This window comes from Mastigoproctus giganteus, chromosome 4 (assembly GCF_048544385.1).
Source record: "Mastigoproctus giganteus isolate SK-2022 chromosome 4, ASM4854438v1, whole genome shotgun sequence".
In the NCBI taxonomy this organism is placed as follows: domain Eukaryota; kingdom Metazoa; phylum Arthropoda; class Arachnida; order Uropygi; family Thelyphonidae; genus Mastigoproctus; species Mastigoproctus giganteus.
This window is the reverse complement of record NC_143578.1, coordinates 41,884,139-41,907,741: the sequence shown is the minus strand read 5'-3', so window position 1 is coordinate 41,907,741 and position 23,603 is coordinate 41,884,139. Positions and strand designations below refer to the sequence as shown.

The following is a 23,603-nucleotide window of genomic DNA, read 5'->3' as shown; positions in this document are numbered from 1 at the left end:
AGTACCTAGTCTCCAGACACTGTAATTTGCAGAACTTAATCCTTTCTTCATAAGAGAAACCCTTTGTTCCTTTCACTAATCTTGTTGCCCTTCTCTGTACTCATTCCAGCAGCTCTACATCCTTCTTGAAATGAGGCCTCCAGACCTGTATACAGTACTCAAGGTGTGGCCTTATACAAGGGAATAATCACCTCCTTATCCCTGCTAGAAAAATTCCTGTATATCATTGACAAGACACCATGAGCTACTCTTGCAGCTCGTCTGCACTGCTCAGAGAACTTCATATCTGCCTGCACAATTACCCCAGGTCCTTTTCATTCTCTACCACTGTCAGTGTAGTACCACAGAGTTGATATGTTGCCCTGGGGTTGCTGTTTCCCATATGTAGTACTTTACATTTGTCAATGTTAAACTTCATTTGCCACCTCTCAGTCCATCTGCTCAACCTTTCCAGATCCTGTTGCAGCAGCATAGTGTCAGTAGTGTCCTTAACAACCCTGCCAACCTTTGTATCATCTGCAAACTTGGACATTAAGCTTGATATACCATCATCAATATTATTTATAAATACAGAAAACAATAATGGACCCAACACTGAACCCTGAGGGACTCCACTAATAACATTAGTCCACGATGAGCAGTGTCCATTGATTACCACTCTCTGTCTTCTCCCCCTCAACCACCCCTTTATCCATAGAAGCAATTTGCCTCCAATGCCACACTGCTCCAATTTCTGCAGCAGTCTTCCATGTGCAACAGTATCAAAAGCCTTTCTAAGATCCAAGTATATAATATCAAAGTTATCCCTTGCATCCATTTCTTTTGTGACTGCATCATAGTATCCAATCAAATTGGTCAGGCAAGACTTTCCCTTAACAAAATCATGCTGTGTCCGAGCTATAACTGAAGTCTTGTCTAAATGATCCTGCAGTGCTCCTTTAACCAGTGCCTCCATTAATTTTCCTGGAACAGAAGTTAAACTCACAGGTCTATAATTACTTGTGTCAGCCTTTGATCCTCCTTTGTGAATTGGGGTCATATTTGCACATCTCCAGTCTATGGGTACCTCCCCTGAGTCCAAGGAAGCTCTCATAATTATGGCTAAGGGTTTCCTTACTTCCTTTGCTGCCTCCTTTAATATAACTGGATAGATCCCATCCACCACAGGTGCTTTTCTTGTGTTTATCTTCAACAATTTCTCCTCCACTTTTCTCTCAGTTATTAAAAGATTATCTAGCTTACTGCCAGAGTTGAATACACCTCTGGCTTTCCCTCGCTGAATAACCCCTCATGTGTGAATGTCGATGCAAAATATTCATTTAGTTTGTTAGCTTCCTGAGCAGGATCATCATCTTCCTGAGTTGAACCATCGATATCAATTTTGGTGTTTGTTATTTGGTTTTTAGGAGCATTAGCAACTAAGGCCATATTGCTCCGGGAATATGCAGTGGTGGTCATTCCCTGACCTTTCTGTATCCTCCGTATTTGATGGTGATGGGCTCGAACCCCGGTCTAATCAAGAAGCATGTGCTACGCACTGCTGCTCCTTCCCACCTGGCTACAGAGGTACCATCGATATCAAGTGGACCAATCTGATTCATCCCCTTCCTTCTAGAGTTTACATAAGTAAAGAACTCGTTGCTGTTTTTCTTTGCATCCTTTGCCAAAGATTTCTTGTAATGTGCCTTCGCCTGCCTAACCTCCTTTGTAACTTGGTTACAGATCAACTTATATCTGTCATAGGCTTCTGTGTCACATGTTAATTTATATGTATCCCATGCATTTTTCTTCTTTGCCATATGTCTCATTAGTTCATCTGACATCCATTTAGGCCTAAACCTTGAACAATATTTCTTAGTTGGTATGTAAAGCCTAGTAGCTTCCAAGATAAGTTCTTTGAATGCTTCTCATTTTGAATTTGCTGTTGGTAACATCATCAGTTGGTCCCACTGTATAGAATTTAAATACTGTCTCAGACCATCGTAGTCGCCTTTACAAAAGCAAAAGCACTTCCCTTTACCCCTGATGGTAGTTACCTCTTTCAGTAAATTCCACTTCAGCACACTGTGATCACTGCCACCTAGTGGTTCCTTTATCTATATTTTGACAGGGTCACTCAAGAGCTGGACTTAAGGGAATAATTTCAACAGTTTATTTGGATTTCAGCAAAGCCAGTCCCACATGAACAGTTACTTTATAAGCTGGAACAGGGTTGGAATCACAGGGAAAATCCTTATCTAATAGCTGGATGGCTTTAGGGCAGGAGGCACAGGGTTGTTACAAATGGTATTTCTCAGACTGGGTTTATGTAAGAAGTGGGGTCCCCCAAGGATCAGTATTGGGACCACTCTTGTTTTTGATTTTTATAAATGACATTGACGAAGGGATAGAGGGTGTGATGTCTAAATTTGCAGATGTTGGATGAATAAGGAAGTTGTTAATGATCACTGCGAAGCAGAGCTTCTTCAGAGTGACCTGGATAGACTTGAGGGATGGTCAGAAAAATGACAGCTATGCTTTAATCTAGAAAAGTGTAAGGTATTACACCTGGGGAACAGCAACCCCAAAATAACTTATAAACTTGTTGGAGTGGAACTAAATCCGGTAGTGGAGGAAAGAGGAAAGGGACTTGGGTATTACCATACGGTCAGACATGAAGTTCTTCAAGCATTGTAGACAGGTTGCAAGGAAGGTCCATGGTGTCCTATCAATAATTTATCGAACAATTGCTAGTAGAGATAATGATGTCATAAACTCATTATACACCGATGAGCCAAAACAATATGACCACCAACCTAATATGATGTTAATCCTCCCTGTGCATCCAAACCAGCTCATACCCGGTGAGGCATGGACGCTACAAGATTTCTAAATGTGTCTTGTGGTATCTGGTACCAACACGTAACCAGCAGATCCTTTAACTCCTGTAAGGTCTGTGGCTGAGATGCCGCAGATCGGAGTTGCTGTTCCAACACAAACACAGATGCTCAATGGGATTGATGTCTGGGGAATTTGGAGGCCAGGACAGTCCTGAAAGTCTTCCTCATGTTCCACGAACCAGTCTCGAACAATCCGGGCGGTGTGGCATGGCTCATTATCCTGCTGAAAGATGTCACCGCCAGAGGGGAAGACCGCTGCCATGAAAGGGTGTACCTGGTGAGCAATGATGTTTAGGTAGGTGGTAGATGTCAGAGTGCCCAGAACATGGATGACTGGAGTCAGGGTATCCCAGCAGAACATCGCCCAAAGCATGAAGCCACCGGTTATTTTCGTTCCACGGTGCATCCAGGCACCGTCACTTCCCCAGGTAAACAACGCACGCGTACCCGGCCGTCCACATGGTGCAACAGGAAACGTGATTCATCGGACTAGACGAATGGTCTGGTCCGATGAATCACAGACCAGAATCACCTCCTTCCAATCACTCAAGGTCCGGTTTTGATGCTCACGTGCATATTGTAGGCACTATCACCGGTGAACTGTGGTTAGCATGGGCACTCTGAGCGGCCTGCGGCTATGCAGTCCCATTTTCAACTGTGTGTTACAACACATTACTCCCGTCACCAGCATTCCAATTACTGACTAATTGCACCACAGTTGCCCTTCTGTTGCCACATACCATCCGGGAGAGCCTTCGCTCACCTTGAGCATCGATGAACCGTGGTCATCCAACACCTCGCCAGCGGTTTGTGGGTTCCCCCTCCTCAGACCACTTTCGGTAGGTACTAACCATGGCTGACTGTGAGCATCCCACCAGCTGTGCCGTTTTGGATATGCTCTGACCCAGCAGTCTGTCCATTACAATTTGGCCTTTGTCAAACTAGCTCAAGTCCGCTGCCTTTCCCATCTGAAGAACAAGAGTAACAGTGATTAACGGAAGTAAAATGTTTACTTCACTTGAATTCCATAACCAAGCAAATATAAAACTCCTTTCCTGACCTGCCGTAGTTTACCTGCAGTTGCTTCGATTGCATAACGACATTGTTAGACCACACTTGGAATACTGTGTTCAAGTATGGAGATCGCACCTAAAGAAAGATATTGTGCTTGTTGAAAGGGTCCAAAGACGGGTAACTCACCTGGTGAGATCAGCAAAAGGGCATCCATATGAGGAAAGACTTCAAATATGTGGGATGCAGAGCTTGGAAACTAGGCACCTTAGAGGAGACTTGATTGAAGTGTTTAAGGCTCTGAGAGACAAGTAAAATGAATGAGGATGAAATTTTCATGGTTATAAATGATTCTAGAACTAGGGGCCACAATTTCAAGTTATGGGGGGGGGAGATGTTTAGACTAGATTGCAGGAAGTTTTATTTTAGCCATCGAGTTATAAATAATAAGTTACCTACATGGGTGATAGTGGCTGACAGTTTGGGGAAATTCAAAGGTCAGCTGGATAATTACCTATGAGCAGAGGGAAACAAAGGTTGTCTATTTCCTTTTCTATTATTATTATTTTTAAAATTTTTTTCTTATTATTTTATTTTATTTATTATTTTTGATTGGTGCAGCATCAGCCATAGGCTTCCTTGCACCATGTGGCTATTGCTAATACTAATACTATTTTTTGGTAATTTACTTCTTGGTAAACTTTACTTTTCATAGCATCAACTAAAAAAATGCAACGTGTCACAATCATTGACTTAATTTACTTATTTCTTTCAAGTATTTATTTAATCCTCTCTAAATTTATACAAAGTTTCAACCTCCATGGTCAACATAAAGACTATACTTACATTTAGAGGCTGCTTACCTTTTTATGTTTAGGAGCCCAATACGTTACAAGACTGGCTGCATAACAGCACTATCAGTGATAATATGAATTTCTGAAATTTTCATACTTGGTTGTAACAATGACATGTTACCTTTCACGTTATGGGTATGTAAGGAAAACGAGAATAGGGTAGATTGTCGCTGCTGGTTTAGTGTACAGTATTACAGGATCTGCAACTATGCCACTGGATTTTGAAAAGCCAGAAAAGGAAGTCTTTTAGTTGTAGATGACTATACTTTTATCTTGCATCATTAATGTACTTACTAAGTATTGTGGAAGATGAAACTACTTCCACTAAATCATCCACACGTATTGTCCATGAAGTGAGTCATAACCACTCTCAATGGAACAGGTGAAGACTGCTGCTTGAAGTACCCCAAAACCCACTAAGATCAGTAATTGTACAAGAGAATTTGTTTTACTTGAAATTACAAGTCTGATAGTCAGTACACAGTCACTTTCTAGGACAATCCAGCAAGCAAGGACCAAGGTTGATATGGTTCCTGTTACCATCAAACCAAGGCTGATATGGTTCCTGTTATTACCAAACAGGGGGAGGGTCACCCAGGAAGGTGGATGCTGGGCTTCATTCCTTTTAATCCCCACCAAAAGAAAAATCTTGGTTACGTTACTGCTCCTCTGAGCACTAAAGGAAAAGTGCCTGTGGGGAAGATTTTCTAACCTGGAACAACTTGTCTAAATTGAACATCTGCATGGAACTTCCACCTTCCTTCTCATGTACATTTTTAATGTCAGACCAAAGGCAGGAGAGCTACGAAAGGAATTTGAATGCTGTGAAGTGGTTGCAGCTTGACTTACAGCCACAATTAATAAATAAGGAATAATTTTATAATACTGACATATTTCGTTACATCATATAATATGATGAAATAAGTATATCTCAGGCTCATACCAAAAGTACAATACAGATATATTTATTTCAAATAATACCAGTACAGTCACAGTCCTCGTATAACACGTGTTTACACTACACGAATTCAATCATACACGATTTATAAATAGGAGAACGATATCATATATAACACGAACCGAATTCGCTTATGCACGATTCGCCTTTGTGTTTACAAGAAATAGCATTCGAACACGGGATCACCCCAACCGAATGCAACACGATAGGAATGAAGAGTGGATTCTGAAAATGTATTTATGTTTTTTATATCAGTGAAGGGGAAACACATTTCACCATAATAACGTAAAAACCCACACAATTCCAGCTATCGGTATTATCGCAAATGCCATTAGATCGAGTTTACTACCAGTTTATAACAGATTCCACTATCAGAAATGCAACTGGAAATTGTTTTTATTGTTTAATGGTAGTAACCCCCAGAAATGTGCTTCAGTAAAATGTGAGGTGTTAATAGTGTGTCTCTGCCTTTATGGTGTTGTTTATTCAGTTGCCACACGCACGCAGCTTTGTTTATGTGTATCAAGCGTGCCTCCTCATTTTGTAATTGTGCTTTATTCCCTAACAATGAGTAAAATACTTAAAAGGTGTGAAAAGGAAGTGTCCTGGTGAAAACACTACAGATTCAGAGAGAAAAAGAAAAGCAATATCGATAAATAGAGGCGGACTGGGTCAAAAATTCTTACCCGGGGAAATCTGTAGTGGCCTCATACTAGCGTTTATGGCCAAAATCACACCGGCCTCCAGGGTTTCCCTGGTAAAGCTTATGGCCAGTCCGCCTCTGTCGATAGAGAAAAAATATGAAATTGTAAAACTTTGAGCGAAATGAAAGATCATGTGATATTGCACGTGCTACAGGCCTAAATGAGGCAACACCGAGAATTACAAAGAATGCAGAGAAAATAAAAACAACTTTCATAACAGGAACAACTCAAAGTGTAATTAAAATCCATTAGATTAAGACACAAAGAAGTGGAAGAGATGGAACGGCTGTAATCTGTTTAGATAGAAAATCAAACAAAGAACAAGTCTGCTTACGATAGAAGCAAAAGCATTAGCAATATTTTATTACGATTATTTATTGTGTTTGGTAATGTTTTGGTTACAAATGTGTGTTCAATCTTGGGTGGTCGGCACATAACCCTATTTTTCCCATAGGGCCTGTTGTTTATATTGCACGAGGGTTTCTAGGAACACAATCATCGTGCTATACGAGGACTGACTGTGTGCAGTTTGGTACCAACTTGCTGGCTACATTATAAAAAATATTTTTTTCCCCCTCCAATACATGAATACAAACATTAGTCCTGTAATGAATAAATCTGTGAAATGCAAGCACACAAATAAGAATCAAGGTTCAAAACTATTTATTTAAATTTCATATATTGTAATATTACATAACAAATTTGAAATGAATCTGCTTCTGACAAAAAGTTATTTAAAGGGGGGGGGGCACACAATATTAAGTAAGTGATTTCATAGGTTTTTTTTTTTGTTGTTTTTTTCACCACAAGACTCACTGCATTTTTTAAAGAGAAAGAAAATGTTAACACACTTTGAGGAATGGAAAAATATTCTTGCAGGCCATACAAGCAGCATGCAGTCTGCCAGATGAAGAACAGAGTTCTTCATCTGGCAGATTTTCTGTAGCACCAGCTACAAAAAATAAATAAAATTTTAATTAAAAAAAAAAATAAAATAAAGTATTCAAACGTCAGCTTCCCTTTTATTCAATCACTCTTAAATTTAGATAAACTTCCGACCTCCACAAGAGTAGAGAGTTTTTCCAGTCATTCTGACTAAAGGAAAATTTTTTGTTTATTTTTCTGCAATTATCCTCACTCAGCTCAAACACTTCAAACAAAAGTAGTCCTGGAAGCAATGGCATCCAATCCCATGACTAGCTCAACAGTTAGGAGTGAACTACATTAGGAGAGGACAGCTGTGTATATTTGTTTTTTTTACACCCGTATCACTTTCACCATATTCAAGAACTCTTTCTTGCTGATTATGAACACCTGCATGTCCTGCTGTGAGTGGCTTCCGCAAAAAGGGGTCGCTGACAAATTATTTTGCAAGTGCATCTGGAACTGTTACAATATGCATCATTGGTGGACATAAATCTGCACGTTGCCACTGAGTCATGGTTCACCTTCAGTGGTGCATCAGTATATGAAATGATAGCCTTAGAGACAAAATTATGCACCCTTATCTCAAGTCTAAGTCATTTGGTTGGAGAGCATTACATTTCACTTTTTGCTACTCTACTACCAGACTTATTACATGATCTATCCTTGGAGTAGTACAGTACAATGTGGTTCCAACAAGATGGTACCGATGTGCATTTCAGTACCACTGTCTACCATAACCTCAATAATGTGTTCCCTAGGTGGTGGGAAAGGCCATGGCAGTTCTGTAGCTTTGCCCACAGATCACTTGATCTAAATTCATTGGATTATTATCTCTGGTGCCAAATGAAATAGTTGCATTTCTCCATGCAGTTTGTTATGTATGCCTTTATGTTAGAGCATACATATGGCAATCTGTATTGTCATCTTGTTGCTTGCTACAACATGCATGGAAGACATTAAGACCATCTATAGGACAAACCCTTCCTTTCAGCAGCTGACTTCCTATTCAGATAACAGTGTATATTGCTGCATGAAGTGCAATGAAATAAACTATTACTTTCAATTTCTGTTCATGCATACATCCTTGATTAATGTGGTCTTCGTTTTTCATTATTCTGGACACTTGTCATATTATAAATGAAAATCACTCAGCTGGATGTAACATCACCTCCCTTTAATTGCAAATATATATTGTTACACATGCATCAGAATAAACCATTTTTGGGCCAAATAATCATTTCCCATGCCAATTATGTGGGAATAATGGCACACCATATATATATATATATATATATATATATATATGAGAGAGAGAGAGAGAGAGAGAGAGAGAGAGAGAGAGAGAGAGAGAGAGAGAGAGAGAAGTTCTATAGACTGTAAACAAGTGCCCAAGATACAGAGGACACTTGTGCTCAGAAGGAGAATTGTATGACTTTCCACTGTAAAATGTCATCAAATGACCTAGACTTTCAAATGAATCATCAAAAGGTAAACAACTCCATATACTTTTAATATTTAAGAATATTAGAGGTCAGCTTACCTGGATGGTGTAAAAGAGCTCTCTTCCGATATGCCTTTTTGATTTCCTCATCTGTAGCTGTCTTACTCACTCCAAGTATTTTATAATAGTCTTTCCTTTTACTTTTTTTCAGTTCCAACTTTGCCTGGTCTAAAAGTTTTTTGTGCTCTATTTAAAAAACAAATATATTGTTAAATATATTGAACTGAGTTAAACTGTACTTTTAATAAACAGCAGTCATATTCAGAGAAATCCTTCAAAAATTTATATTTAAAGGAATGTTATGTAGTTTATAATTTGGCAATCATCAACTTAATTCTGTAAATAAGATAATGTACTATTTTTAATTATATATATGAGTAGGCCAGGGATGGCCAACCTTTTTTAAGTTGAATACCAAAAAAAATAAAATAAAGAAATGTTATAGCATTTGCATTCTGTAATTAATTTATGTCATGGGGAAATTTGAAGGTAATAAGATTGTCTGTTCTATTTGTGAACAAACTAACTTGCTGATAATATAATTAGTGATGGAGAACTAAAACGAATTTCTCAGACCAGCAGTAATTACATTAAACAATAGGTTCACAAAGCATTCTGACTTTTATGTTTGTAAACAACATTAATTTATATCTGACCCAGAAAAATAATTATTTGAAGAGTGTTTATTCAAGACAGCATTATACTGGATATCACATGAAGATTTCTCATATTTATGATGTTCATAATTCAAAGAATGACTGTAATTTATCATTTCTTGTGCTTTTTTGATTTGTGTTCCTTTGATAAACCAGTAATAAGTAATTTTAATTAATTTAGTGTATACGATAAAAGTTAATTACAGTTAAGAAATTTAAAAGCTTTTAATTTTCATAGCTTAATAATCAATGGGCTTTCCCACCATATCATAGTGTGTCACACAGCAAAGTTTTACAATGGGATTAAAGTATTGCATACAATTTCTGAGAATCAACATTATTAAGCCAGGGTGTAATAGTGGCTCTCCTACTATGTAGAACAGCCAATATTAAACTTAGGCTAATAATGTTAATTAAAGGGCAAAAAAAGAACCACCGAAGATGGTTTCACTGCTAATTTTTTTTACCTTTACAGTTATATTTATTTATTAATTATTATTTTATTATTACATAAAATAATAGCTAAAGAAACACAGAAATTTGGATATTAGTAGAAGACTTCATTAGTAATTAGTACAGTGTTTCTGAAATTGCCAAACCTATACAATTTCATATATAGCTGAGTAGACTTACAGGAACAATATAATTTGGTTGGTGAGTAAACTGGAAGCTTAATGATAGTTGGCAGCATACTAAATGCAGTCACTCATGCATTACTGCCATTCGTTTCCTTAACCCTGCAACAGAAATGTTTCATTCTGGAGCAAAATTTCAAAACACATGATTTATACAAAGCAAGTCCACCATGTGGGAGTTGATTAAAAAATTTCATGAGACTGGATGTGTAACTGACACGTCATCTGTAGTGGCTGCACAGAGAGTAAAATCTGTTTGAAGATCACATTATCTCTAAGGTATTATCACTTCCAATGTCACCACACCTTACTTTTTCCTGATTTTCTCTCTAGGAATATCCTAAAGAATAATCATTTGTACCCAATCCACACACAGCTGAAGAAATAAAGGACACTGTCACAAGTTAATTGCTGACATTCCCCAAGACAATCCCTCCACATTGCTGTAAACGGGTTGACAGAGTCAAGCATGTTTAGAACAGAATGGTAGGCACTTTCAAAATTGCTTATTGTGACCTTTTACTACAGGTCTACATATCAACCAAATAATGCTATTCTCACAAGTATAACCGGATATACACAATTGTAGGGTTCATGACTTAAAAAACATGCTGTGTTTTTGTGTGTGTATGGTAATATGGAATATCTGGTAATCCAGTACCACAGATGCCAGATTATCAGGTATCCCAAATTTAGACACCTATATTCTATCTTACAAAAGTATTGAACACACCTTAGATTGGAGGAAAGTCCACTGCACATAAAAATATAAATTTGATCAATACATCACATAACAGGTAGGTCACATATGTTGAACTAACTGCTGCAGCAAGATTTGTAGAGAGGGTTAAAGGATATTAAGAGGTGTAATAGTTAGATGTCATACTGGACAAATGTCAGCATGTGCTACTGTGTAGCAATTAAACATCCTCAAATTAACTGTTGACATACATACTGTGAAAATAGAAGAATGAAGTAACTGATAGTGAAGAAACAACCAACAATGCCTAAAATCCTTACAAGTGGAGTCTGACAGACCCTGAAAAAAAAAAAAGTATTATCACAGTCATATCACCCTTAGAGATACAAGAATCCACAGGTAATCCTATAAGCACTTCCACAACTCAGAGAGATGTATACCATGAATTTACATGGAACAGCTTCAGTTCATAAGCCCTTGATTACCAAATTCACTGCATGGAGTACTACAGCTGCACTATGGATTAACAGAAACAAATATTGTAGAATGACGAGTCACAGTATAAGCTATTCCAGTGATGTTTCTGTCTGAGCCTGAAAAATGCCTGGAAAGTGCTTCCAAACAGCACATACCATCCAAATTGAAAGTTTTCTGGTGGCAGTGGTATTACAGTGTATGGGGGGGGGGGGGGAATAAATATACTATGAGCTCAACTTTCATACACTGGATAATGTCAGTGTCATACACTGTAGCAAATTAATATACAATACTTGTTAATTTGCAAATTAACATATAACACTTGATAATTAATTTGAATAATTTTCAACATATGCATTGAAGGAAAAACTGACATACAGGGAAATGTTATGATTAAGAAAAACTGCACAGCATCTTAGAAAAACAGGTTTTATAATTTGCTTACTTATAATTGTACATATACCTATGAGTACATATACCTACCTATGAGTGTTACAGTTCTGATTAAATATGGCTGCAAACTTTGAATTTTTATGAAAGAATGACAAGGGTAAAAATAACTAATAACAAGGTAAAACTGTTGGTTTTAATTTTGATATGACATGCATTTCAAGCTACCTCATACCTCTTCAATTATGACAGCAGGAAAATCTGGATACACTAAAACCCCTTCTTTTGGAAGGAGTGGGTCTGAAGCAGCAGGATGCCATGTTTAAGTCTATCCCATTGTCACGGTCAAAGAACTAAGATAGTTTGAAGTTCATGGCCTATCAAAATTCAACCCAAAATTTGATATTATTATCTTTACTCTTGTTATTTATTAATCAAAATTCAAAACCTTGTTTACAAATTTAAGCCTCTACATACAGTTATGAAGTTATAAAACCTGCTTTTCTAAGACAGTGCAGTGTTTGTCTTTCCCTTAATGTGAAATAACCTCTGTAGCAGTAATCTAGTTTCAAACACTAAAATACTTTGCAAATTCTGTTATACTTTGCAATATTCCTTTTTCCAAATAGTGTTAACTGAAATATTTCTCCAACTTAATATACACAAAACAGCAATACTTTTAAGCAGTTTGTGATCTCAATCTGCTGATAATGACTTTGTAATAGTAGTACTAGTAGTGGCATGTGATGCAAGAAAGCAAGTGTATGAGCTTATGCAGCATCAGCCAAAAAAAAAAAAAAAAAAAATCACACCATTCCCTCCAAATGCCTGTCCAGTTCCTCCTTAAATTTATTCGACCTATCAACTTCCACGACAGATGGAAGTTTGTTCCAGCAATTAACCACCCACTGGCTAAAGGCAAATTTCCGCACATCTATTCTACATCTGTCTTTTCTTAATTTGAATTCGTGCCCCCTTAGGTTCGTAATCTGAACAAGTGGAAGGATCCCATCAGAATTCAGCGTGCTCAACCCATTCAAGGCCGAATTGATAGTCTATTGAATGGGCTCAACCCATTCATTTTAATCTGTATTCTTCTTTGATATGCCGTAAGCAACTGTTGGTTTAGCCCGTATAATGTAACCCCCCCCCCCTCTAGTAGTATTATCCTTTTTTCCAAGATATTGCCATGCATATATTTAAACCTATACATTTTTTTTAATATGGTAATAAAGGATCTATCTCTCTCTCTCTCTCACACAATTAAAATCCATATAAATCAAAAATGTTTACTTCACTTGAATTCCATAACCAAACAAAAATTGAATGTTTCTTTCCCAGAAACACTCAATCCATTAATAATACTTTTTATAAACTTAATTCAATTGGTAATGATAAGTGCGGCATTGCAAGCAACAATGTAATTAAAAAAATTACCATGTGTCTTTTCCTTCTTAAAAACAACTTCATAGTCAGTGACAGCTTCTTCAAACATTTCTAAATCCATGTAACTGAAAGGGACAACAGCAAAATACTTAAAGTTTACCTACTTCACATTAACAAATATAAATAAACTGCAAATTAAAAAAAAAAAGAAACACACACACACGTACACAATTGCCAATTCCAACCCCTGACTTGAAAAAGGAGATCAGGTAATCACAAGCAGGAGTGAAACAGTTAAGTTTTGGCTAAAATGGATAGGGTTCTTTTTTCCCCCCTTAAAGCTCTAGAAATTAAATTTCACCAATATACACATTTTATATTAAAACAGCCACAGAACTTGTTTACCAGTACAGTATGCTTTCAAACATTAGTTTTCCTTTTGGATTTTTCTGTCTGCAGATTTTTGTTTGGATTGCGTGTTAGATATCAACTGATTATGATTGCTTCAAGAAAGATGACTGTTGCAGATTTTGAACCTCTTAAGAAATGTTAAGCCAGAGTTTTGTTTATAACAATGACACTGCTATTTGGACTTGGCTGCTAAGCTACACCAGGAAGAGAAGATCTAGAATCAGTTCCTCCCTATACCTGGTTGAATATTCTATGACACACTCAGCACTGCTATGATGAATTATTATTAAAATGCCAAGAATGACCTGGGAAATTCCATGCCTCCTTGTACACCTGTCAATTCCCTGACCAAGCACTATTATACATCAATTCTAGTTTCTTTCATAGCATCTAGTAGGTTCTCATACTGAAATTGGCAGAAATAATACTGCAAAATATCTATTTCTTTATCTTCAATGATACTGAAACATACTGGAAACTTTTTGAAATCAATTCATTTCAATTTGGTTCTAAAAACATGATCTCTGAATAGCATTACTGGAGGATGAATTGGCTCTCCAAATACAGCTCATCCTGCTATAATGTGCAACATACATTTAAAAAAAAAAAAAAAAAAAACACCCCGGCATATAATCGAAATGTGCATGCGCAATTTTATACAAAGGTTAGAGATAGGCTGTATAAAAGCTATAAGTTGTCGATACAGTACTTACCCCATTTTAAACCATTTTTTATCAATACATAATACATAATATAATGATTGGAAAATCACATATTAAACTATTATTAAATAAAAATTTATTGAAAAAAAAAAAAACATATGAGCAATACTGTTTTGTTTTGATAGTTAATTGTTCAATTGAAGGAAGTGGGCTAGCTGCCTAGCTTGCTTCCCCCCCCTCTTCTAAAATAGATCCTCCGAGCACTCATCAAATCATCCAATTTTTTTGCACATGCCGCTTCTTGCCATGTCTGAACCCCCTTCTTAATTTTCTTCATAAACTATTTTTGTTGATTTAAGTTTTACTTTAAAACTCCCATTTTTATTTCAATATCTAATGCTTTCCATTTTTTTTTTCTCTGAAACAATTTTTCCCTTTTTTCTTTGCACTCATTATTTACAATATGGGTAGTAAGAATATCTATACAGGAACTAGGTATAAATTTTTACACAATAAATGTATATCATATGCAGCACATGTTTATGGACAACCATAGACTGAAATGATGCTAGTAAGAAAGAGTGTAATGCAGTGGCACATGTCATTTGAGGATGTAAATTTGAATTTTTATGCATGCAATGGCAGATAATATTTAACTAAATGTTTCTGAAAATTTAGTTGGGCAACTACTTGCTATCTATAAATTCTGTTTGGAGCTAACAGACTTTTGACTGCCATTAGGAAACATTCTTTGGTCTTAAAAATTCACAATAGATAGTTAGCTGACTGCCAAACTAAGTCAGAAATGAAATTTATCCAATTTATTCATGAAGTGATACAGATTTCTGCTATGCACATATTAAATATTTAAAACTGTCACACTTCATCAGCACATAAATCACTCCAATGGTGCACTGCACCGTTGACAGAACTGCAATTAATGCCTTTTTTTTTTTTAAGTTTGTTATGAATGTGACATACTACAGTTAATGATCCTCCCCAAATCTGTTTTGATGTTCATGATGTCTTGTCTTATTCATCACTCATTGGTCTTTTATATAATTGCAATTGATAAGGAAGGCAACCATTACTGATTTATTAATAGGAGAGGCCAATATTTTGCTTTGTATTTGTAGGTTCTATTGGCAATGCAAATTAGAGGAGTTGAAATCCATGATTTATTTTATGGGGTTTTCAACTCATCTTTTTATGGATTTTTAAAATTAATCTTTATTGCTATCTAAATTGAGAGAGGGTAACATCCCCGGGTCATATTATACTTGGTGTAGATACAAAAGTTTAAGTTTGCTCCCCACCCCCCTTTATTGGATAACTGAACAAATATGGAAAACTATTCTCAGGTGTTTATCAGAGGCATATTCGTAATGAAAATAAAAATAAATTCACAATGTAGTTTCACTCTTTTCTGTGAAAAGAAAAGGCTGAGAAAACTTTTTGAAAAAAGACAGAGAACCTTTATATTGCCAACTATATTACTGAAGGTGAGATGGAGGAGTAAAATCATGAGAAAAAGATGGGGTTTTCTGCTATAAACCTGGAGAGTTGGCAGCAATGCACACTACTGAAAAATAAGAAAAACACTGTAAGGAATACTTTATTTTGCAGTAGCCAAAATCTTCCTGCCAATTTTCATAACTGAAAATATTTATCTTCAAAATTCATTTTGCATTAGCTTTTAGTTTCTTAGTAAGATTTTTTATTAATAGGTAAAATTACTTCCTTTTTACTCATAGAATTATGATGGAAAAATTAAAAATCAAATCCTAGATTTCACTTAACATTTTCTAATACTACAGAATATAATGTCAGTCTACTATAGAATATAATAACAAATAATTACCATTTTGCCCTTCGGAGGTATGCTTTGACATAATTTTCATCCAATGAGATGGCTGCAGAACAGTCTTCAACTGCCTGATTTAGTTTATTTATCTATTATACATATTAAACAAAAGTTAATTCATTAAAAAAAATGATTCTTTATATTTCATGAGATCAAGTTCTGTTTCAACCTATATAATGAATAAAAAATTTATCGCATTATGCTAGTATTAAAATTGAACTTTCATAATAACATTTACTTATATAAAGATAACTGTAGTATTATTAATAACAGCTTTGAACACAAAAGCAGAATATTTATTGTGAAATGATTTTAAAAAAAAAAATCACTAAAAATATTGAAAAATACTAAAAAAAAAAAAAAAAAAACCCTATTGCATAACTAGCATTTAAGTTGTGGAAATGTGACCGAATGGTAAAAATAAATTGGCAAATAGCAATCACAATTATTTAACTTTGATTGCCAACTACTAATTTTTGGAGTCAAAGAATTTCTTCCCCTTGCAGTTCTGTGGGAAGGGGAGAAGTGATGTTTATTACTTCATTAAAAATTCAGCCAAATCCTCATCCCCAAGGGATTCTGGAGAAACATTGTAGAACTTGTTATTTTTTCCATTTATTTTTTTTGGAATGATGACATAGGTCAGAGAAGTTTATAGCTAATCATCTTAAGAATATTTTCATTGAATTGTATTCAGCAATCACATGAACTTGAATACAGTCAGCTAAAATGCATGTACTACTGCATTCCTGTATTGACAACTAGGCTATGACAGGATCTCTTCCTCAGTTTAAAAAAAAAAAAGAAGAAAAGAAAAAAAGCTACTTTAACTAACACTTTACCACCCTTCACCGGTATGGAAAGATAAAGAAAGATTTCTTCCCCTTGCAGTTCTGTGGGAAGGGGGGGGGGAGAAGTGATGTTTATTATTCCATTAAAAACTCAGCCAAATCCCCATCCCCAGGGGATTCTGGAGAAACATTGTAGAACTTCTTAAAAAGGACTAGTGCATGTACTTTGGGAGGAAATTTTGGAAATCAACATGAAACATGAGCTTCTCACAAAGTTTTGGCAACCAGGCACCTCAGCAGGATTAGTAAAATGAATGAAGGTGGAATTCTCACTGTGTATAAAGAATTCCAGAACTAGGGGTCATAAATTCAAATTACAGGGACTGAGGTTCAGATTAGATTGTAGGAAGTTTTCTTTTAGCCAGTAAGTCATTGATACTGGAACAAGTTGTCCTCACAGGTAGTTGAGGCTGACAATTAGAATAAATTAAAAGGTGAACTGAATAGTTACTTGTGTAAGGAGGGAAGCATATAATTTTTATTTATTTATCTACTTGTTTTTTTTTTTTTTTTTGCCAGTGCAACAAAAGCCTGTGGCTTCCTTGCACAATATAGCAAATTGCTATTACTCAAACTTTCCGAGGCTAATAATGGCGACCTCAATCACTGAACCAATCTGCGATCAGTCCATAAGTATTGCACCCACCGGTGGGTGCAGGATTTTCTGCACATAAGCACGTATAGGATAGTAGACCCAGGCTGGGCGCTAGGTGGCTGCTCCCTGGTAGTGAAGTGGCCTAGAGTTACTGCACCATCACAGAGAACACAGGTGGAGATAGGCTATTGCCTTGGGGCCACCACGATACACACACACACACACACACACACACACACACACACACACACACACACACACTGGATGATGAGAATGAAAATGTATATATAATTGTATATACACCTTCTATGTAAGTTTTGTATATATATGCATATAGTGTAAATTGTGTGTATCAATAAATGGAAATGGAAGTCCATAAGTATCTGATAAACGAAAATAGTGCAAAATTGCACAAAGAAATGAGCACAGATTCAGAAAGTAGAAGTCATAATTTGCAACCTGAAGCATGCCATACTCACACAAACGATAAAGTAAATGTGCAAATCAGCTCAGAGAATGAAGAAATCCCTTCAGCTTCTGCTTCAAAAAGAAGCAAAATACAAAAACCAGATCTACAACTGATTCCCCAAAGCCTGAGGACAGAGATACTTTCTCCTAGATAGCTGGCACTATCCTGGATGAAATTATCATGACCAGGCTCAAACTTGAGCACTTAATGACAAAGCAAGTTGGCAGGATTGCCACTACAACTAGAGAAAATATAATCCAGTACTGGACAATATTTGAACATGAAGCAACTGATCTGTACATAGACAAATCTTGAAATCTGAAGGCTCTAAACTTAACACAAGCGAGGCCATAAAACAAGCCATCACAAAAAAATTTAGAAAATGAGTTTAAGTCGAACAAAATCAAGGGACTCAGGAAAACCAAACAGGCTGAATAATAATTGAGACAGCCACTAAAGTTGACGGAGACAAAATCAGGCATAATCCCAAAATCAGGAGTTCAAATATTATTATTTTTGATATTGACAAAAACAAGACCAAAAGTGATATCATTTTATGAAAAAAAATTTCCACAATTTCATGACTAAAGAAGAACTAAACAGTGAAATCACATTAAGATATAATTCTAAAGCCAGGTCAGCACAATTCACCAACTGGATCGCTGAAATCTCACCTAGAGCATGGCAATTACTTAGCAACCGACAGAGAATATACATTGGCTGGAGAAGCCAATGTACAGGGAACCTTTCCCAATACCTAAGTGTTACAGGTGTCTGAAGTTTAGGCACACTTCACACACTTGTTCCCAAAAAGAGCAAACCTATGGCTACTGCGCTGTCAGAGGCCATGACTACAAGGAATCTAGAAAGACCCAAGAGGCAAAGTGTGCAAACTGTGAAACTGCAGGGCTGCTCTACAGTCATTCCCTTAGGGATCCCTAATGCCACTTATATATCAAAGCAGTCAACCAACTGAAGCAAAAAATAAATTATGGATCATCCCCATAATCAGAATAATGACCAAGATTTGAAGCTTTCTTGCAATTAAATGGCCAGAGAGCCCATGCAGTAGCAGACCAGAATTATAATGGGATAAAAAGAAATATACATTGCATGTATCCAAGAGCCCTACACCCATGGGGGTAGGGTTAAATGATATCCTAGATCATATAGAATTGTTGAGGCCACAACAGACATCTTGTGGGTTGCCTTAATAATAAGAAACCCTAGTTTAACAGTTTTATAAAGTCACTAATTTATGTCGCCTTTTAGCAGTCTGTGCTCAAATTACTTCCCTTCTGGGAAAGATTCCATATTATATCACTATACTGCAAACCTGGACAAAATATAAGACCAAACTTACAATATTTGCAAACAGCTCTACTATCCTTAACTGATAGTAAAATCTTAGTGTCTGTGGATGCCAACTGCAGGACTCCACTATGGCACAGCCACAACTCTGAGACACCTAATTCAAACAGAGCAGGCACTCAGAATGGGCATGACTTGGAGGACTTCATTACTACTTCATCATTTAGAGTTTTAAACCAGCCACACAATCTTGCAACTTACAGTAGTACGTTGCATGAGAGCGTAATTGATGTAACAATGGCCACAAATGCCATTGCACACAAGTTCATAAATTGGAGGGTGCAGGAAGCCCGGACTACGTTTGACCACTGTGCAATCACTTTTATGGTGACTAGATCAGATTCCTCTCCCCAAGTATATAAATCATCAAGTATAATATTAATAAGGCAAACTGGACCAAATTTACTGAAGCACTGAATTCTACCTTTCAGGGAATCTCCTCACAACATAATAATTGATTACACCTGATGAACGGGCGTCTAACTTCACTAATTATAAAGGACACTGATGCCACCTTTAGAAAGAAAATGCTCTGAACAAATGCAGTCTCCTGGTGGTACCCTGAACTGGAAAACCTCTGGCAAAGGGTGCACCAGGCAAGAAAGCATTCTCAAAGATCTAGATCTAGTTGGCCTCCAGCTGAGGTTTAAAGTCTGAAGAGAGAGACATATCACTCCCTGAGAAATAACTATACCCAACTAATAAGTAAAAGAAAAAAGAATCATGGAGGGATCTTATCAGTACCTCCAGTAATGCAGACCCCGTGGGGTGTTGTATATCACATAGTTACCGACAAGCTGCCAAAAGGTGATGTAGTTTACACCACTGATACCATGATGGGACTGCCAACATACACTTGGGAAGAAGAACATTATCTGAATGCAAAACTTGGTTGGACAGACAGTTTAGCTTCAAACCTGGATGTTCTAACTGATGATGCAATGCACAAAGTAATGACCGCAGCTCAAACCACCCAGGAAACCTACTTGCTGGCATTCCACAGAACCTGTATAACTATATCAATGATTATCTTAATAACAGGAAAATAGCAGTGCAAACTAGATTTCAATGTATACAGCAAAATGTTATCTGTGGATGCCCTCAGGGTTCAGTGCTGGGTCCCTGCTTTTGGAACCTGGTGCTGGATGAGTTCCTGGAGGCTGACACAGGCCAAGTGGACAAGGTTGTCTTTGTGTGACCTTGTCTACTTGGCCTGTGTCAGCCTGCCCCAATATAGGCTTAGATGGCAGATCCTTACTTACATCTTTAGGGATCAACATAGACCTAATAGCTGATACTAAACAGGAAAAGAAAAGGATACTGACAAGTCTACATCAGCAATGGTAAGATAGGTGGGGAAATCAGATAAAGGGGACTTCAATAGGAGGTTCCTGCCACATGTAACCCTAGTCTCCTCCAAACTTCCATCCTGGTTTGCACCAGGCTTATACACTACAATTTTTGCTTAAAAGGGCATGACTTCCCAAATGCAAAACTACGTCAACTCTGCCTCAAACAGGACCCAAAATATATCTGTGGTGCTGATGAGGATTACGCCTATATCTTATATGATTGCCCCAATTATCATCCCCATAGATGTATATTCGTGACAAAAATAGGACCCATAAGCCTGGAGATTAATAACTTCTCATCTCTGATGACAAGCACTGCACAACCTGCTCTGAATTTGCTCAAAAATGTCCAATAAATGTTAAACATCGTGCCCTGAATGTATATGTGTGTCTATATAAAAAAAAAAAAAAATCTATTTTTCCAGGTTAAGATGCATTCCCCTTCCCCACCTCCCATCCCCATTTTTCGCCGGGTGGACCCTACCACCACAAACATTTTATTTTTCCTTAACAGTTCCCCCTCCCACCACCATGTGAGGATGGGCTCCTCCCACAGGGATGCCCCTATCTCTTTAACTTCCTATTTTCAGGTGGACAGCCTTTCCATTATCCACCTTAATCTTCATCTGTGCCCTCCCTTTTCACCATCCCCCCTTCATGTTTTTCTCCTCTAGCATTCCTCCCCCCTTCTACATCCCTCCCTGGCAAGCTCAGGCACAGTCCAGGGTTTGCTCCTGCCAGAGAACTTTCTACCTGTACTACACTCTACTTCCTCCCCGAGGTGAGGACAGGTGTGGGGGCCCCATTACCCCCCCTGGGTAAATGCCAGAGGAACAACAGACCAACACAACCCAACACTACACTATATAAACTAACACTAAAACCTAGACCATCTCTGGCATTTGCAGTTTGTAGGGGGAACTCCCAGTGCCACTTGACAATATACACAATGTTCTTTCTGTATACATTGTACATCCCATATTCAAATTCTGCATCACACCATGTCTTTGAAATTCCAACGTCTGCATTTGATGTTTATATTGTATGCATATACAGTAAACCCTCGCTATTCGCGGGGGTTACGTTCCTGAGAAATGTCGCGAATACCGAAAACGCGAATACTGAGTTATGGCTCCCATAGTAATAAAGGGGTTCCGTTCCAAAGTATGAAATACAGTATATAAGAAAAACTAGTCTAAAATTTTGTCTATGTATGTATTATATGTACCTTCATAATATGACTGTACATGACAGTACATAGTGAAATGCAAGCATATGGCATCGAAATGAAAATAAGAAACAATTTAATATTAAATGTAATATTTATTAGAAATTTCAAACCAGCGCCTTTGCTTGCAAAAAAAAAAAAAACATCCCGCCAGTGTGCTATCACCAGTTTCGCTAAAGCGTTGATAAAGAAGTTTTGCCTTTTCACGAATGATGAGTGAATTTAACGGAATTTTATTTTGAATTCGGTCTTCTATCCACAGATTTAAAGCTTTTCCATTTTTTTAAATTTAACATTACGAGTTACAGAGCAAATTTTTGAAGCAATTAGCGCGGTTTCACGGACACTACGGCAGATTTTTTCTTCCGATTTTTTGATTGATCGTACCGTTGACTCATTGATTTTATAATGTTTTGCCACTGAGGAGACACTTTCACCATTAGAAATTTCGTCTAATAACTCAATTTTATTCGCTAGTGTCATCACCTTCTTTGATATTTTCACATTTCTCTTTTTATTCGTAGCCATATTTTTGTAGGGGTTAGAAAGAACTTGACCACAATAAAGTCACTTTCTTCTGTTAACGCACTCGAAAAAGTCTGTTTTACACTGCAAAACGGTAGAGTTATCATTTTTGTAAGCATATCAATTTATAAATTGATAAATTTATTCAATTTATAAACATATAAATTAAAATCAAACGACGAAACCTTCCATGACTAACACATACTGAACAAGGATTAGCGAGAAACATCCATGCTCCCGATTTTTTCACCCCTCCTCCCCACCCACTGAGCGCTGTTTTGACCGGGAAAGATAATTTTAGCCACGCCCATGTTTTTTATGGCGGAAAATATTCACGGCGTTTTAAAATTCACATTTTTTTAGGTTTCATTTTATATTAAATCGGCGATCGCGAATACGCGAAACCGCGAATACAGATACCGCGAATAGCGGGGGTTTACTGTATTATATTTGTTTTTTATTACCTGTTTAGACCTGCATATTCTCTTAATCAGCACCCACCATATCCCATGCATGATAGATTAGCACACTTTTACACTGTAAGAAAACTACATTCTTTCTATTATTAGCAACAGGATTTTTGGGCTAATCTCTTTCAGAGAAAAATTACTTGCAAGTGTTCCTAACTTTCTGGAAATAACACAGAACATGCAATTTTTCAGGGAGACATTACTTCCCTTTATTGAAGGCCATGATATCTTCATATTTCCCAACCATTCCAAAACATTAAAACTTTTTTTTTTTTTTTTTTTTTTGTAATTTAGAGATTTGTAAAAGAAAGAGCACCATGTAGATGTTAAGATGTTCCACTATCTGGGAGAAGAAAGAATACTTTTTGGATGTTTTGAGTAATCCTCAGAGCCCATGTTAATGTACACTTATGTTTAGCGAGAAAAAAAAAAAACCCCTTTGAGTTTACCAATAATGAAATGAAACCACAAGAATATAATGGAATTCTTTTAAGAGATTAAATTTTAAAATTATGGAGTAATTTTATATCCACCTTGTATATTATCTTACCTTAGAACACACAGTGGCACGATTAAAATAAAGCTTTGCATTTGTGTACACATTCTGAGGATCAATTTTAAGAGCGCTAGTGTATACATCATAAGCTTCTTGTAACTGTCCACTCTTGAAGGCAGTATTCCCCTCTTCCTTCTTAGCTGTAAGAAGTTTTGCTTTCTATAAAAAAAA

The 23,603-nt window shown here is 36.8% G+C and overlaps 1 protein-coding gene across 1 annotated transcript in view; it reads right to left on the bottom strand.

Annotated features, from left to right (window-relative positions):
- LOC150086664 (dnaJ homolog subfamily C member 7-like) overlaps positions 1–23,603 on the bottom strand; it is a 136,041-nt gene that overhangs the window by 8,213 nt on the left and 104,225 nt on the right. Inside the window, exons 8-11 of the mRNA XM_090372669.1 lie at positions 23,427–23,591; positions 16,013–16,104; positions 13,130–13,203; positions 8,874–9,020 (exon numbers count right to left, since the gene is read on the bottom strand). Coding sequence (XP_090228795.1) covers positions 8,874–9,020; positions 13,130–13,203; positions 16,013–16,104; positions 23,427–23,591 — 478 coding nt within the window. The remainder of the gene's footprint in view (positions 1–8,873; positions 9,021–13,129; positions 13,204–16,012; positions 16,105–23,426; positions 23,592–23,603) is intronic.